The sequence below is a fragment of the Xylocopa sonorina genome, chromosome 2, assembly GCF_050948175.1.
Source record: "Xylocopa sonorina isolate GNS202 chromosome 2, iyXylSono1_principal, whole genome shotgun sequence".
In the NCBI taxonomy this organism is placed as follows: domain Eukaryota; kingdom Metazoa; phylum Arthropoda; class Insecta; order Hymenoptera; family Apidae; genus Xylocopa; species Xylocopa sonorina.
This window is the reverse complement of record NC_135194.1, coordinates 14,536,095-14,552,389: the sequence shown is the minus strand read 5'-3', so window position 1 is coordinate 14,552,389 and position 16,295 is coordinate 14,536,095. Positions and strand designations below refer to the sequence as shown.

The 16,295-nt window shown below is 50.6% G+C and overlaps 1 protein-coding gene across 1 annotated transcript in view; it reads left to right on the top strand.

Annotated features, from left to right (window-relative positions):
* The window catches only part of Sesn (Sestrin), a 91,981-nt gene that overhangs the window by 69,343 nt on the left and 6,343 nt on the right, over positions 1 to 16,295 (top strand). The window contains exon 5 of the mRNA XM_076909766.1: positions 15,240 to 15,410. Coding sequence (XP_076765881.1) covers positions 15,240 to 15,410 — 171 coding nt within the window. The remainder of the gene's footprint in view (positions 1 to 15,239; positions 15,411 to 16,295) is intronic.

Here is a 16,295-nt window from a genome sequence, read left to right as displayed (position 1 = left end):
AGCAATCCCCCCAGCACGTAATGTCCAGTGTAACCTGATTCTTGTGCTCTGCCTAATTATTAATTGTGTGTCGGTGTTGTGAACGATCGTAGTTCTTTCTCAGCCTTCGTTCTTATTTTTTTTCTCTCCGTATCGTACTATATCTCGTACCGTACTCCGAACAAAAAAAAAAGGCGAGAGACGAAAAGAAAGATTGATTACGAGCCGGTTACCAATAGATTTGCACGTCGAGGCCTGTCTGTCGCATCAGCAAAACGCGGCCGGGCAACGAGCAATATTTCTGTGATATTTATTATGACTGGTAATTTCACGCCGGTGTTCCTCGTGTGCGACAACTCGCGGACGTTCTATCCCAAAGGAAGACCCACCGTTAAGACTTGTCGGTGAAACGGTTTCTGTTTCTTTCTTTTTTTTTTTTATATATATGCACAAACCTCGCGAGAAACACGTATTACAAATCCCACTGTTGATCCCACGCGTCTTCTTTTCTACCGAGAAAGAGAGCTTGGACCGTTAAAGGGACGAAGAAACGGAGCACATTTTCTTTCGTTTTTCAATTACGCTACCACGCATCTACCGAAGTCTTTCGCATAACGTTACTATATTATATACGTAATATATATATATATACACACATAGATAGATATATACATAGTGTTATTTATTGAAAAAAATCGTCCAAAATTCCTGTGGCTAACGTGACCGAGTCTTGCCCGAAGGCGGATACGATCGCGAATTGTGGTGGTGCCGCCAGCATGGGTCAGATTGGAAATGACGTGAGTTTTTTTTGCAAACTATTTTTTTTTCTCTGCCCATATACACACAGTTTTTGCTATTTCCATCCGTTTTGGAAACCCAGGCGAAACGGTCGACACGTCGCTTTCGCAGACGAACGCGCCTGTCGGCGCGGCTCGCTGGTTTTCTTTTATTTTTTCTTCACTTTTTCGTTTGTTGTTTTTTCCATTTCACTTCTCTCTCTCTCTCTCTGTTTTTCTTTTTTTTTCGCTTGGTAACAGCGCGCGAGGGGGAGGATCGACCGGGTTTTCGTCCTCCGCTCCGCGTTTCTCGTAATTACCAGCCGTCGTCGACGTCGTCGTCTACGTGTCCCTCCTGTCTCGCATGCGACCGGCGCGTTCGGATATTCACCGGGTCCCTGCGACTTTTCCCGGCTCCAGAACCAAGCGCGATACGCCAAGCGCGAAAGGGGTGGAAATGGGGGTAGTAACAACGGCTGACAGACGGACTGTTGCGTCTGACACACATCCCCGTGCTCGCGAGAAGCGTGAATTAATATCGAACAATTTTTCTAATTGTGCCGCACCGTATCACTGATGTTCGTAATTGCATGCGAGTCTGTTACGTTTGCCTAGTCAGCCGAGCCTGGTTTAGCAAACTTTGCACGGTGTCTGCTAAATTTCCGCCATTCGATACGGGATCTGTCATGTTCGATTACGTTGCCGGATTGTCAGCAGAAATGCAAGAGAATCTGTTCAATTTCACGCGGACGTGGTTAATTAGAATTTGCCTACCGATCCGCTGTTAGATCGTCGCGTGTCAGTCTCGAATTGGCTGTAAATGAAAAGAATCGAGGAGAGTCGGAGCACACGGTCGCCTCTATATCGAAATTTCTTAATTCGAGCGAGATCGATCCAACGGTTGCTCACGTGCGTACAACAATAACTTTGGCAAATCGTTCGATCTATTTCCGTGCACGGTTCAATCAATCCGTCAGAGACGCGATTTCATAATACGAGCAACCAGGCACGTATTCCTTCGTATTTCCTTCGTTTCGGAGTCGGCTGATAAAAAGCTCGGTTTCAGGGATGTCTAGCGTGAGTTCTATCCATTCTTGCGTCAGACGTCCATCCCTCCTTTAATCTGATCGCTGGCCCTGTGTCGCTTTGCCAATTTTATTCACGCGTTTCGTCATCCCGAACGTTCACGTAAAATCGATCCAACCTACCGCTGCGAACCTCTTTGTCGATCTCGCGTCACATCTACGCTTCTTACGTGCCTCAACGAGCCTCCGTTTCTCCTCGACGATCCGTAAATCGATCGAGTTCTGAGGCGCCTCGAGACCGACTTCTGTCGTGCTCCATGTATGGACGCGATTTGTCCGTCTCGCGTGTCTGTTGGGGTACGTTCGTTGAAACGACGACAGGTCAGCTGCAATAATTTCCGTTTCTTATATCGTCAATTTCATTGTCATGTTTCGTCACCCTGCAGCCTTCTTATCGCGGTTATACCTGAATAAACGACGCCTCTCCGCCTGTTTCACGCGAGCTACGAGGCTACCGTGTTCGTTCGTTAGCTCGTTGTTTTCTCAAGCCGCTCGACCCGTGTACATTCGACGTTAATTTCGTTCTGAATTACACGTTAACCAGCATTTCGTCGCTTTTAATAATAACCCACCAGTAACAGTTCGAGTGTGGTCGTCATCGAGTCTTATCGATGTTTACCTAAAGCGAAGGTATTCGCACTCGAAATCGTTCGAACCGCGAATTACCTTAAAGCTGGTGAAACCAGTTCACTGAACGGCCCAGCCACTTTGTCGCTAATTATCCAAATTCGTATTCCCCGCGCGTAGATAAAATCGAGCGATACGAGCACGCTCGGCTATCGAAGTCTGCTCGATGGCGTCGATTCGACTCGCAAATTTCACGTGCGTCTTTCGCCGTGTTATCACGGATCGAACGCTGACACGTGGTAGCCTCGCGACCGTCGTTCGGTAATAGCAATCGAAACGCGTGGTTCGCGCGAACGGACACGCTCGATACACGTGTCGCACTGTTCGAAAATAATTAGATGGTTTCACGCGGCCAATGGCGGACCAGTCGAGCCGGGGGTGACGACCAGCGGGGTTGAGAAAGCGAGGCGAGGTTTAATCGTAACACCAGTAGCTGTGAAAATAATCGTTAGTACCTTCGAAGCGGACCCTTCTCTAATCAGCTCGAGCTATCTAAATAAGGCCGTTCTAATCATCTCGAGCGATCTCCGCGGTAGGGAAAGGGACCGTTCCGTGGCTAGCCTCCGAGAAGCTCCTTTTAGGACGCGACGGCCGTATTTGGCACTCGCTGCCTCGCTTCCCTCTAGGAGCATTTTTCTCGTGAAAGCGTTTGAATCGCCTCGAATCCTTTTACATCCGCGATTCAATCTTGGCAGGTATGTTTTCTTACGCGCACCATTGTGTCCTCCATAAACGGCTGGTCGAGTAATGTATTAATCCTCCAGCTTCAAAAGACTCGTCTCTTTCCCTTCTCGTGGCGGGGTAAGAAAGGGTTAAACCGCGGACCAGATACCTTTGTCGTTATTCAACGGGGATTTTCTTAATGAAACGCAACGCGTCTCGTGCAATGCGTCCGAGCACACGAAGAAGAGAGACGAGACGAGGCGAAGTAGCCAAGCCTGTTCTCCTACTGGGCCACCGGTAGGCAATAAAGATTTTAGCCGGGTCACGTTGCCCAGCTCGTGCGTCGTGCATATTTGCACGCGTGCTTCGATACTCCGCCAGGTTCATTCATGAACGTTGCGCGGCCGAACGTGGTCCTCCGAGCCCCCGATTTCGCCGCGATCGGCTTGATCGTTGCCCAGGAATCGTCGAAACTCGCGAGGCGCCGGGCGCATCTACGTCGATCTCGTCTAGGAGCCATTTAACGCGAGAATTGGCACGCGAGTAGCGCTCGTTATCGGGCAACTATCCGCCAGCAGACCTAGCTGTCTGTGAGCGCAGTTTTGCATTTCTAATATGTTTGCCTCCGCACCGCCGTCGCCGCCGGGTTACGCAATCCTGTCGGCCGCGGCGAAACGTTAGCGCCAGCGTGTACATACGTACGCAGGTAACTGCTTTCGATTTTTCGACCGATCGAGAAACGTCCGTTCGACACCGGCTACCGTGGTCCCACGCGAGGAAACGAGATCGATACGCTCGTACTCTTCGAGGGTAGCCCAAGATTTCCAGGTGCCTGCACGGGTAGGTTAACCGGAGGGGCGTGCGTGCCTGGATCGCTTTGAAGAGCTACGGTCCGAATGATTATTTTTATCCGACGACTCTGACGTTTCTCTTTTTATTTCTTCTTCCCTCGTACCTTTTTTCTTACTTCCATTCTTTTTTTTTTTTGTTTCAATCTTCTCTCCCCCTTTTGTAAGCCGTGACGAGAGTGTACACGTCCCATCTGGACGTGGTGGCCCGTTGAGACACGCTCTCGACGAATCTCTCCTTTTTCTCTTGTCCCGTCTTCCCTTTCCCTCGTATATATATATATATATGCACTCGCACATAAATACATACACATATACGTATTCTCCTCCTCGTCCGGCTCCCCCGAGATCGTAAAATTGTTTTCCAACCGCGAAACCGGTTCTGGGGATCTGGGTTCTGGTTTCCAGTGTTGTTGCGCGCGGTCATAGGCCGCCTTCGCTTCTCGAGGACCCCGGAGAACGGGTCCGGGGGCCCCGTACGGGCCAGCAGGTCTCCTTTGCTTTTCCTTTTCTCGTGTCATCGGCAGCCACGCACGGAACCCACCTCTCAATGAACCAACATTTTGCTTCCACGGTTTTTTTTTGCATTTCACCCTCGTCTCGAGAGCCTCGTACCCGGCGATTTTGCCGATATTACCGCCTGTTCGAGGAGCTGTTGATGTTCTCAACCCCCTTGGTAGCGGAACGGTGCGATATGTATCGGGTTAAGGCTGTGTAACACCTTTTGCAGAATGATTTATCGTTCGTCGGTTTCTTAATTGGACGCGGTACTTTGTTGCTTTTTCTTTCACGCGTGTAGTTATAGTTACTGGTTGAATCTCGATGGACAGGGTGGAACTGTTACGTAACGAGAAAAACGGTGACCGCGGTGGTTGGGACTTGGAGAAATAGTTTACAGTACAGTCACGTTCTTCCATGAATCTATGTATAGGCAATTAAGCGGAATCCTTGAAATTTTATTGTTATCCCAGCTGTGTAAACGTCGCCCACAATTACGGTTCTATTACGAAGCGACACAGTATGAATCGTCCCGATAGAAAGGAATCGAACGATCCTTTATTTACGTATAAAGTAACTCATCGTTCACGTCACGTCGAGCGATCCTTGAGACGTTCAATTGTTCGAAACGTTCCTGATCTCGCGCCGCGATATCTGTTTATCACGCGGTCTAACCGAAATTTTGCAATTATTATCAAAGATCGTTCGAGCGCGAGTACGCGGTCAACGCGAGCCAATCGAATATAACGAACGTAACACCGTCACGTAACGAAGCTTCCGCTTATCGTACGCTTTATGCAAATGTTCGAATTTTAACGCGATCCACTGCCAGTAAACATGTTTTGCTGAACACGTTCACGGGCAAACACCGACTCCTCGAGTGTCTTGAACGACGTTTATCTTTTATAGCAGCGGTTCAGTTTCGCGTCCGTTCGGAAACGATTTCTTAGCCCAACGGTTGGTCAACGTACCCTCGACCAACCGAATACACTTTCCTCTCGATCGCCAATCCCCGATTCATTCGTATTCCCGCGCCGAATATCAATCAGCGGACGTTTAACGACGGTTTTTCCCGCGGCTCGCGAGATATTAAGGCCGCCCGCGTCGCCTTGGCTAATCGACTGCTCTAACGACCGACGACTTTCCAATACGATCGTACGTTGAAAAATATTTGTTGCCGATTTCTGCCGCCGGTTTCGCAACCGGATACCAGAGCTCGAGGAAACGCGAACGGGTGTTGTTATTGTCATCGTTGGTCGTTAGTTAATTTCGCGGCTAAAGCGAACTACGCGGAACGATTCGATTTTCGTCGACGACTTCACGACGGCTCCGTTCGTTTTTCTCTCAGGTAGCTTTACTTCCTCAGAGCTGGGCCCATTCTAGCCCAGCATCATCTGGTATCTATCAGCCTGGCCAGGTATAATAATTCTCGCGGCTACTCCCTGGTCCCGCGCGCCCCGTCGTTCATCCCGGTTAGAAAGTCATTGTTTATGGCACCACTCGCCGACCGGTTTTTTTCCACGGTGGAGTCCCTGCCGCGGAGCCCATAACGCTGTCCTCGATCAGTGTAATTGCCCTCCGGAGGGGTTCCTCTTTTATTTCGTGATCTTTCCACCGCGTACACGCCTCATCTTGTGGCTTCCGTCCAATTTGGAGCGATACTTTGTTAGAGGCTGCTCCTCCCCGCGTTTCTTGCCCCGTACGGAGGTTGAGAATACGGGAAGAGCGATCTCTGTACCCCGATCGCAGTCGCATGCTTCGTGTCCGGCAAGATTTAGCGATCGTAAAATTCAATTTGTTGCCCACCGTCTTTTTACCCTCGAACGTTCATCCCCCCGCTTGCGGTTGTCGTGGCCAGCGTCAGCGTTTCTTACGAATGGAAACGCGATCGGTGAGAAGAAGCGGAGCGCGATCATCGTTTCATACTCGAAGAGGCTTCGAATCTCGCGAGGTGAGATCGTAGCTTTTGCTTTGAAGCAGAGTCGATTACGGGACCAAAAGTTTTCTCGTTCGTTTCCTGGTTGCACGGCCTTTGTCCGCGTGTCCTCGAGTCGGCCAGTGGGACAAATAACGACGAGACGCGGCGGGGAGGAATGCTGGACGAGTCGAAAAATGCAGCGGCGAACGACGGAGAAGGAGTCACGGTTTGGTATCGCGCGGTGCCCGTCCACAATCGATACGGTGACGTCGAGGCCCGGACAGACCAATCGTGGCTTAGCTGCAACAACCTCGTCCACTGATAACAGAGAGGAGCATCGAACTCGCGGAGCTCCTTTGTTCCTCAACCAGCGCGCCACTATTTTTACTTTCCCCACGCCGACGTGCGCGCGCCTCGCGCGTTCCCACATTTTTCGGACGAGCGTGCGTTCTCTCAGCTTCTGCTTCTTTTTTCCTCTCCGACGACGACGACGACGTCTCGCGCCGATTGCGCGGCTCCGTCGACGCCGGATGTCTGGCGATCGTCGATGAGCGACTGGATTGAAATGGCGTCACCGGATGTTGACGACGCGACCTTGGCCACTCGTTTCGCCTTGAGGCGTCGTGTCGATGTGTCCCGTCGACTGAGAGGGACTACGCGGCTCGTGTCACTTCTGGATCTAACCTGCAGCTAGGACCAATCCATTATTCTGCTGCTATTTCTCTGGATCCCCAGCTTTTAATATCGGAAATCACAGATTTGAACGTGTGCTCTTTGAAAGTGTGGACACAGCTGGTGGCGTCTATCGAGACTAAGCAGTTCGATGGAGGAGCGGAGTTATTTCTAAAATTTCTCGTTATCGCTCTGCCGGTTATTATCTAGCGCGAGAAACGCGGGAGTCCGACTCGAATCTCGAGAGAGGGAGAGTATCGAACGGGAGCACGCCGCGCGTGAGTGTCCTTGAAGTCCTATCGAAAACAAGATAAGCGCCATGCTCGATTTTTCATTTTTTTTTCCCTCCATTTACTTTCACGACGTCGCTGCGCTCTCGAGATCTGCTTTTCGTCACGTCGCGAATATATTTCATTCATCGAGCGGCAAAAAATCGGCCGGATAAGAGGCACCGTTTATGAGCTCCTCTCGAGTCGAAGGTTAGGGCACCGCTGAACGGGTTACGTTGTGGCCCCCCTCGGGTATCGGAAGCGAAAACTCGTTTCCACGATTCCGAAAGAGAAACGGCTACGAACCGGCTTCGTTGCTCCTTTTGCAGAGACCAGAGATGTCTCAGCCGGTTTTTTAACTCTTTTCTCTCCTTTTTTCCTCTTTTTTTTTCGTCACGTGTTTGCATATTCGCAACGCTTCGCACGCGCGATAAGGCCAGTGACACTCAAGACGCACGCTGGGAGATGTTGTTTTAGGCCAAGCAAACAAGTGCCCCCGTCGGACGCAGCACGGCTTCTACTACTCGGCTGGAATAAATATAAGTAGTACGAAACGGATCGAAATCTAACGCGGCTCTCGATCGACCCAAATTTTTCCTGTACTCCGATCGTGACTCGTTTTCCTGATGCTAGGCAGATGTAACTTAACCTTATTTTTATTCAGAAGGCGCGACGCTCTATGGTTCTTCGAATCGTCTTCAGGTCTAATATCGAGATTCGTTCCGTGCATCCACGACTGAAGAGAATCGTGCTAAACGCGAAAACAAGCAACGTCCATGCGGCCATGTTTGCAACGTTAATGGTCGATGTTAATTAAGCCGTATCTCCGTAAACAGCGGTCGTGGGACGCGCGTCACGATATTACCCTATCATTCCCTTCCGCTTCTTTCAAGCAGTTGATGCTTCCACGTGGATTTAGTCACGTACGCGCTGTAAAACCGGGAGCCGCCCTCCGCGACGTTCCAACCACCCCAATTCTCTTGCTTATGCGCCGATAACTGTCGTATTATCTCCGTTTCTCTCGCCAGGAAGAGTCTCGATGGCGTTGCTCGTCGATCATGCGTCGATGGAAATCGTTTTCGAGAAAATTTTCTTTCTTCTTCTCTTCGCACGATTTACCTCGAACCGTTGACGAAACAGCGGTATCTTCCGTCCGTTTATCGACAGAAGGCATCGAGAGAGACGCCTCTTTTAAAGGCGCACGTCGGCTATTAAGATGCAGCTGGAGTAATGGCGCTTGCTGGGCGCGCTCGCGAGCACACACGCCACTCTCACGCGTGGGAGTGATATACACGGAATAATATGGTACAAGGTTCCTTATAATCGACCTCTCGGGTGTATTACCCTGGATCTCTCGTCGAGCGTTGTTTGTGTCGCGCTCGAGATCGGTTCTCTCTATTCGTTTCGCGAACAGCGCGCTCGCTTCAACCGCCAGCCGAGCGGCGGCTCAATTCTGACGGCCGAGTCGCCTTGAGGATTCATTTTTCCAATTATTCTAACACAATCGTCGTGTTTCGAATTCCATGCTACGCCTTGATCGAGCCTGTATCGCCGTGCCGCCTTGTTACCGCGTTCGAGTCGCTCCGTTTTTTCCCACCAAAATGGAAATAAACATGTTTACAAGTCCTTAGCGTATTATACAATTCTCCATTGGCTTAAGCGGTATCATTAGCTCGCGAACGAGAGGGTTCGACTGTTCGAAACTCGTTTTTTCACGTAAAAAGCGCAGCGTCGGTTGTAGGCGCGGTTGGGCCTGGAAGTGAAAACGGCCGTTCCGAGTCGGACACGTGGACACGGTTGGCGGGACGCGGGTCGTATTTACGTATTCCACGTTTCGTCGTGGCGTCTTCCCTCGGATCCTCGTAACTTCTCCGCGAGGTGTTCGCCTCGTTGTTCCCCCTCGTTCGTAAATTATCACGGGGACCACGATCGTCGAGGGACAGACGTCAACGAACGACGCGGACAGAAAAAAAACGAGAGACTGGAGTCGTTCCCCGAGGATCATCGGTGAGTTGCTCGGCATAATTCACGCATCCAACTTCAAACAGCCTCCCTGTCTCGTCTCGCGCGAAATTAGGTCGAGTTTTTTGATCTCCCTCGCCGTCGTCACTGGAAGAGTGCTTAAATTCCATTTCTGTCCACGCCCGGCGAACTTTACGAGCTTCTCCACGGCCCCTTTCCACGAGCCTTTGCCCAACATCTGTTTCCAATGACGCAATTCTTCTCGATACGCCTCGCTGCTTCGAAGAAGCACCACGGAAGCTGCTCTAAACCGCTCCCAAACGTCTCGTGGACGTCTTCTTCTTTTTGCTTCTTTTTTTCTTAAGGCTCCGCCTGTTTTTTTCCATCGCTGGACGAACCGTTCGTCGCCGTCTCGTGGCGTACGCGTCCTCTTCGTTACGCGTTGGGAACAGGGATGAATAATGCAGGCGTGGATCATCGCGGTGTAGTGAAAACTGCATCAATTACCTGGGACGCGCGGAGGATCGCGCGTGTCCCTGCAGGACGACGCGTGCTTCGAGGCTAACGGCCTCCTTGTTTCTTCGCCTCTTCAATTAGAGCATCGTCGATCAGTTGATGAACTGAACGAGCTTCGACGATCCAATCAGCCACCATCCCCACCAGCGATCTCCCTCGGACGTTCCTCGAGGAACCCTCGAATCCCTGAAAATCGCGAGATACCACCTCAGGATTGTAATTTCACTCTCGAGCAAAAGTTGACTCGCGTCGTATCGACGCGCGATTAAGTAACTCTCGAGGATCGTTTCTGGTTTATCTCCGTGGCTTCTATCGTCGAACGGACGAACAAAAAATCCCTCGTTTCCCTCTCCGCTTGGTCCGGTTACGAAAAACGTGTGCGAGCTCCGTTTCGTGGAATACGTGTGTATTTGAATTGCACGAGTTACGAGCAGTTTTCTCATTTATTCATTTATGCGGGATGGGGTGCCATTAGTGTACCAGGAATGAAAACTGATGTACAGAAAGATAGCTACGAGATAGAATATTCATAAAAGTTTATTAATAACCTGATTAGGAGTCTGAAGGAGGATTATTGCGATCAGTTGTTTTTACTCCTTGAACAACTTTCGTAAATTTAGATTCCATGAATTTTTAACGATCCTCGATCGAGCTATATGTCAGATTTCCGTTTATAACTTCGAAAGAGGCTCGCGTCGGAGAGAAAAAGGAGGTAACAGGCCACGCGATGTAACAGACAACCGATGCCTCCATGTTTACGAGCCAATATATTAACAGGCTCTATGAAACGGCTCGTATATAACTCCATTTACCAGCGGGCTCGATGATATTCGAATAGTAAGCCCACTTTAATTCCCGTCTCTCGGGCAACGTCACTGGCAGATAAGATACCCGCTGGTTCGACGCTCCGTGTTTCGTAATGCGCCGCCAATTTTATCGTGCCCGACGCGAATCGTCCCATTATGCGTGTCCGTGGGAACGGCGAGATTCGCGCGTAATCCTGTTGTCATTTCGCTGCCTCGAGATAGCGGACGATGCACCTCGTCGTCGACCTGCATCATCCTCCTTTCTCCAATTTCTTCGACCATCGCACGACTCTCGCGTTCAATTCCCATCGTATTCGTTTTTTTTCAGTTCCTCGTCACTGACCTGGCTTATCGCCCAAGTGCCACGTTGGACCAGTCTAATCGTTCAAGTTCCCGATTCGCAAAGTGAAACATCTCTCTCTGCGAGAGGCGAAAGGAAAGGTCGCTCGCGCGGCTGATCGGTTCCCGCATTGTTGCGAAAAGTACGCCGAACACGTGCTCGCGAACTAAAATTTCCCTGCGCTCGCCCACGCGGTCGGCTACTCCGCTATTCTCGTCGTCTAATCTCATTTCTTTTGGCCCGTCGCAACGTGTGTCGCGATCCTCGAGATTCTCCTCTCGCGTTTACCCGCAAACTCGCGAGCCACGGAAGCGACACCGGTGCCGCGATTATAATTAGAGTCTTGGCTGTACGTCGTTGATCATCGCTATTTATGCCGCTGTTTAAATCCACCACCTATTTGCATAGGCATACCTGTCCGTCGCCGTTTCGATCGTCGACGCGCGATCGAGACAGTCGGTTTTTTTCAATAATTGCATCTCCCGGTTGGAAGCGTTTCGATTCGTTGGATCGTGGAGATCGAGAAGATGCACAATGTTAGACGCTGGTGAGGAAGGGTGCGCTTAGGCTTCCGATAGTGTCCATTGGTTGCAATAAGGCCATTGGTTACCTTCAAGTTATGGTGTCTCGAAAAGAAGAACGAAAACCGTTGGAGCCAGAAGCATTTAGGTAGAGACAGGGACAGCTTTGTGTCAGAATTTTTAGAAAGCTTCGAGATTGTACGCTGAGATTTAATGGCCCCCTCGAGTTTTCGGGTATTCACTCGTAGACGATCTTCTCGGATAAAATATCGTCAGACGGATACAGTAATAATTTTCTTTTTTGGAAACCTTGGACGTTCGTTAATGTAGGAATATGTTATTCAATGGAGAAGTAATTCTTCTCTATCTAATTTCCAACTGAATTCATTAGCTCCTCGGATTCACCCTGTTCTCCATGCGTTCCTCGTGATGCGTCCATTTTTGAAACGCTGGCGGTCACGTCCACGCCACCCTTATCATTCTCAGTAACAGAATCCTGTCGCCAGGTCCCCGTCGCTCGGTTCCAGACCCTCTTCCTTCGTACCTCGATCTCTCGAACACGATCGCACGCGATCGCTCCATTTATTTCCTCCCAAATATCCTGTCGCCCTGTGCATCCACGCGTACCCAGTCGCACGCAATAAAAACATTCTTGTTCTGCGTTGAATAACCATCGACGAATTATGATCGCCTCGAATCTCGATCCGTTACGAAAGAAATTGCGAGAACTCGTGAAAGTGTACAACAGATACGCGCCTGCAGCGGCCTGCAATGTAAATCGCGAATAGTTCGATCGAAATAGTTTAATCGAATGATAATGTATGAAAATGAAACCTATCGCAAAACTATCGCGGGACGCAGACACGTCAAGGAATTTTCAATAATTTGCAACACTAATTCAATCACCTATAGTTTATAATACCCGGCATTAGCATAGTTCACGACTGCAGCGTTACCATTGTGCAGCTGTTTTAGCTATTTCCGGTGACTCACGCCTTCCACTGACCCGTTCGCGGTAGACAGTAGATCGAGTGGAACTGCCGTTTCCTCCCAATAAATATAATAAATTAAACGCGGCGACTTTCTAACGCGCGGCGCTGATTTTCTCAACATCCGTTGCTCGCAATTGCTCGACCACGTTCGTGGCGATCGCCACGGTTGCTCGCGCTGGTCAATGGCTGCCGCGATCTTTGAAGCAGGAAGAAGAAAACGAGCGAGGAGGGTGGCGAAGAAGCGCAGAGACGCGAGATAGAGAGGCTCGCCACCAAGTCTCAGGGAGCCGCTCCGTGGGCTCGTTGCCAAGGGCCTCTGCCAAGAGAAAAAGAGTTCTCCTCCGCTTGTGCGCGCTGGCCACGGCATTCGAGGGCCTCGTCGCGGCTTCTTCTTGCCAAATCCCGCGTACGGGGTTAATTGAGTAACACTTTTTGCCGTTGGTGACGCGACGCGACTATTTTCGAGACGCGAGCAGCTGATCACCTTCGATTCATCGACGTCGCGACGCGAACAATGCCCGTTCTGGTTACGATCAGACTCGCCGTCGTCGTCACGGTTTGCAGAGCCGACCCACCCCTGTTACGCGACTTCGAACGGCACCAAGCGTGCGTTTCGTATCACGACGCGATACAGGTGCGGTTTTAATGCGAACGAAATTACGCCTTGGCTGCGGATCGAGTAAATCGATCGGGCAATTTTCATTCCGGGGTAAATTAACCCCGAGGCGGCGAGCAAGGGTTAATGGGAATTCTTGTCGCTGCTCGTTTACTGATCGCCCGGTTGCGAAGTAACTCGCGATTACCCAACGTCTACGCGCAAAACAACCGGCTTGGTGCCCGCGTCGGTGCTCGTTTATCTGTGTGTCGCGTTATCGTCGATCATGCCAGATATTTTTCACGAGCCAGGTTATTTATTTCGCCCGCGTGCGTTCCCTCGATATCGAGAAAAATTGGCTGAGAGGTGGTATCTCGCAGCAAACCATTACAAGGTTCCGTGTCCCCTCAGAATCGTCGCGGCCTCGTCGAACCGCGCGTCTCGCTCGTGATTCGTATTTTAAAACCGCGGGGAGTAAGTCGCTGATAAATCGTCTCGTTGTAAGAGAGTTTTGCAGACCCAGCCAGATGAGCTCGCCTCACTGAACTAGCCAGGTACGCACGTTTTCCTCTTCATCGGTTATTTCGTTCGTCAGTTTCTTCGTTAGCATCCCCTACGACTCAACTTTCCTCTTCGATCACTACGAATCGCGCAGCGTTACATTTCCCCAGCACAAGTCTAATCCGTTACTCCAGACAGAGAGTAACGACCGTCCAAGCCTAACGCCTCGTGACGATAGCGCATAGTCCGCGTTACTGTCTTCCTGTTTATCGCACCTGGTGACACGTGACTTAGCGGCCACGTTTCTCGACGGGCGATTCTCTGTTCGATCGATAGCGTCGACGATAACGATCGTCAAGGATCGACACGAATTCCGCGGATGAAAGGAAACACCTGTTCGCCATTTCTCGCTTGTTTTCGAGTAGTCGTCGAGAACGTGGAGGGAAACGGAGCGCGGACAGGCTCGCGCGCGGCGATCCTTCTTCGCCGTCGATCGATCGTCGCTGGGTGTCAACAATTGATATTCCTCGCGCGGTGAAAGCTCGAGTGAAATGCCTTTCCCATTTAATTTGTACGCGGATAGGGTCGTCGACCCAGCGCAAGGTCGGTAACTGTTCGCATTAATATATCGCGCTCGTACGGTCGTCGATCGTGCCTGAATGCCGGCTGTTCTTGCCACTGGTCGCCCCGCGGTGAAAAACAATCGATAGCGGACGCTGATATCGATGCGTGTAGAATTTGAGAAATGCACTTACACAGCCGCCGGTTTTCTACGCGCCTGGGCTGCTCTCGGTTGTTTCTCTCTGCTGGAACACGTTGCTCGAAGCGAGCTGAGAGTGAAACGCTCGGCTACGGTTTCCGATAATAAATCCGTCCACGTACCACCAGTAGCTAGTAGAAAGGAGAGAGAGAGAGAGAGAAAGAGAGAGAGAGAAAGAGAGAGAGAGAGAGAGAGAAGAAATTTGTCTCCCCTCGAGGCGAGAGCTTTCTGTACTTCCTCGTCTAAATTACCAGTCGTTAAGAGCTTAAATATTCCGAGAGCAAAAAGGAATCACCCTAGCCAGGGTACGGAAAGGGTGTCCCAGAAGGCGCGACGCGTCTAAGTTTAGTGGAGATCGTATCTCCCCGCGTTTCGTGGGGCAAGTGTTTTCACCGTCGAGCATCGTGTCGAGCACAGTGGGACCACGTACGATGGTCCACATATGGGTGACATCACGGTGCACCAAATTTCCATGTTTCCCCCGCGGGGAGGGGAGGCCCGCGTGACGAACGCGATTGCGTCGTTTAAACGCGATTATGCGAGCGTCGTTTACGCGAGTTACATCGATTTCCACACCGCAGCCTGTCGATAAATTAAAACGAATTATATAAACGATCGTCGAACGATCCTCGAGTCATCGGCATGTATAATAATTACGTCCACCGTCGTGTTTTCTATTTCGAGACGGACAACACGGATTATCGGTGTGTGTGTGTGTTCAAAGATTATCAGCGGCTGTAATACAGCGGCTATAAACGAGCGAGTGCAGCGACGCGGTTCCACATCGTACCTTTTACGTGTCTCGTAAAATGTCTAACGATTTTATTGATACCGCTGATACACTGTAAGCCCCCTGGCTCGTTATCGCGACTGATAACTGATCTGGTTCCTCTCCGTTTCTATTGTTTCAGACTCATATTCTGTTGATGGATGCGTTCCTTCAAAACAACAGGCTGGATCATGTCTCCAGAGTGATGGCATCCCATCCCTCCTACTTGGAGCACTTCCTCCGCACCCAACATTTCATTCTAAGGGGTGACGGCCCGCTTCCATACGACTACAGGCATCTCATCGCCATCATGGTGAGTGGCATCGCTCCAAGGGGTTCTCTTTTCATCCGCGACACGCGTTTTCGAAGTAGCTCTATCAATCTGCGAGACCATAATCAACGACAACCGTTGCTCGCGCGAAAAAAGCAGCGCCTCGCACGCGGGTAACTCGTCGCGATCGAGCGGATTGCGTAAGGGCAGCGAATAGACGAGCGTTATTATTACATAAAACTGTTAACGCGATCGCAGAGCAGCGTCGATACGATTAACGTAGGGAAGATCAGGTTCCGCTGATGAATTGCAAATGCAGCCGCGTGACACAAGAATTAACATTACTAAATCTGATTCGCGATATGAGAAAGATCATTACGGAATCTTCGACTTCGTAATCGGCTCATCAGGCTAAATTCCGTGCATTCCATCGATCCATTCGTTATTTTCCATCCGCGGATCGACACGTGTACATCGTTAACCATCCATCAGTCACCGTCGCGCGCCACGATTCCCTCGTTCTATCATTATCGATTGCGATGCGCGCGAGAAAGAAACCCGCGTACGTAAATCCGAGCGTTGCACACGCTGGGATCGACGGAAACATGTTTGTCGCGTCGATGACGGACGTTCTCGGTGTTCTTTTCTCCACCGTCGCACGCCGTGCGCCACGCGTTCGCGACAGCTCTTCCTCGTTCGTCCCTCGATCGCGGGTCGTTGGGCCAAAGATTATCAGGAAACCGACCAAGTGCAGTGGGTTTCGTAACGTAACCGTTCCTCGCTGCTCGAGAGCCGGTCGTTTCGTGAATAACGATCTCACGACCGTCGAACGGAACGTCTCCTCTCGAACGAAGAGTACCACTCTCAGAACAGATCTACGCGGCGTGGTTCGCGCGACGATGACCAGGCGGCTAGTAAATATGTAGA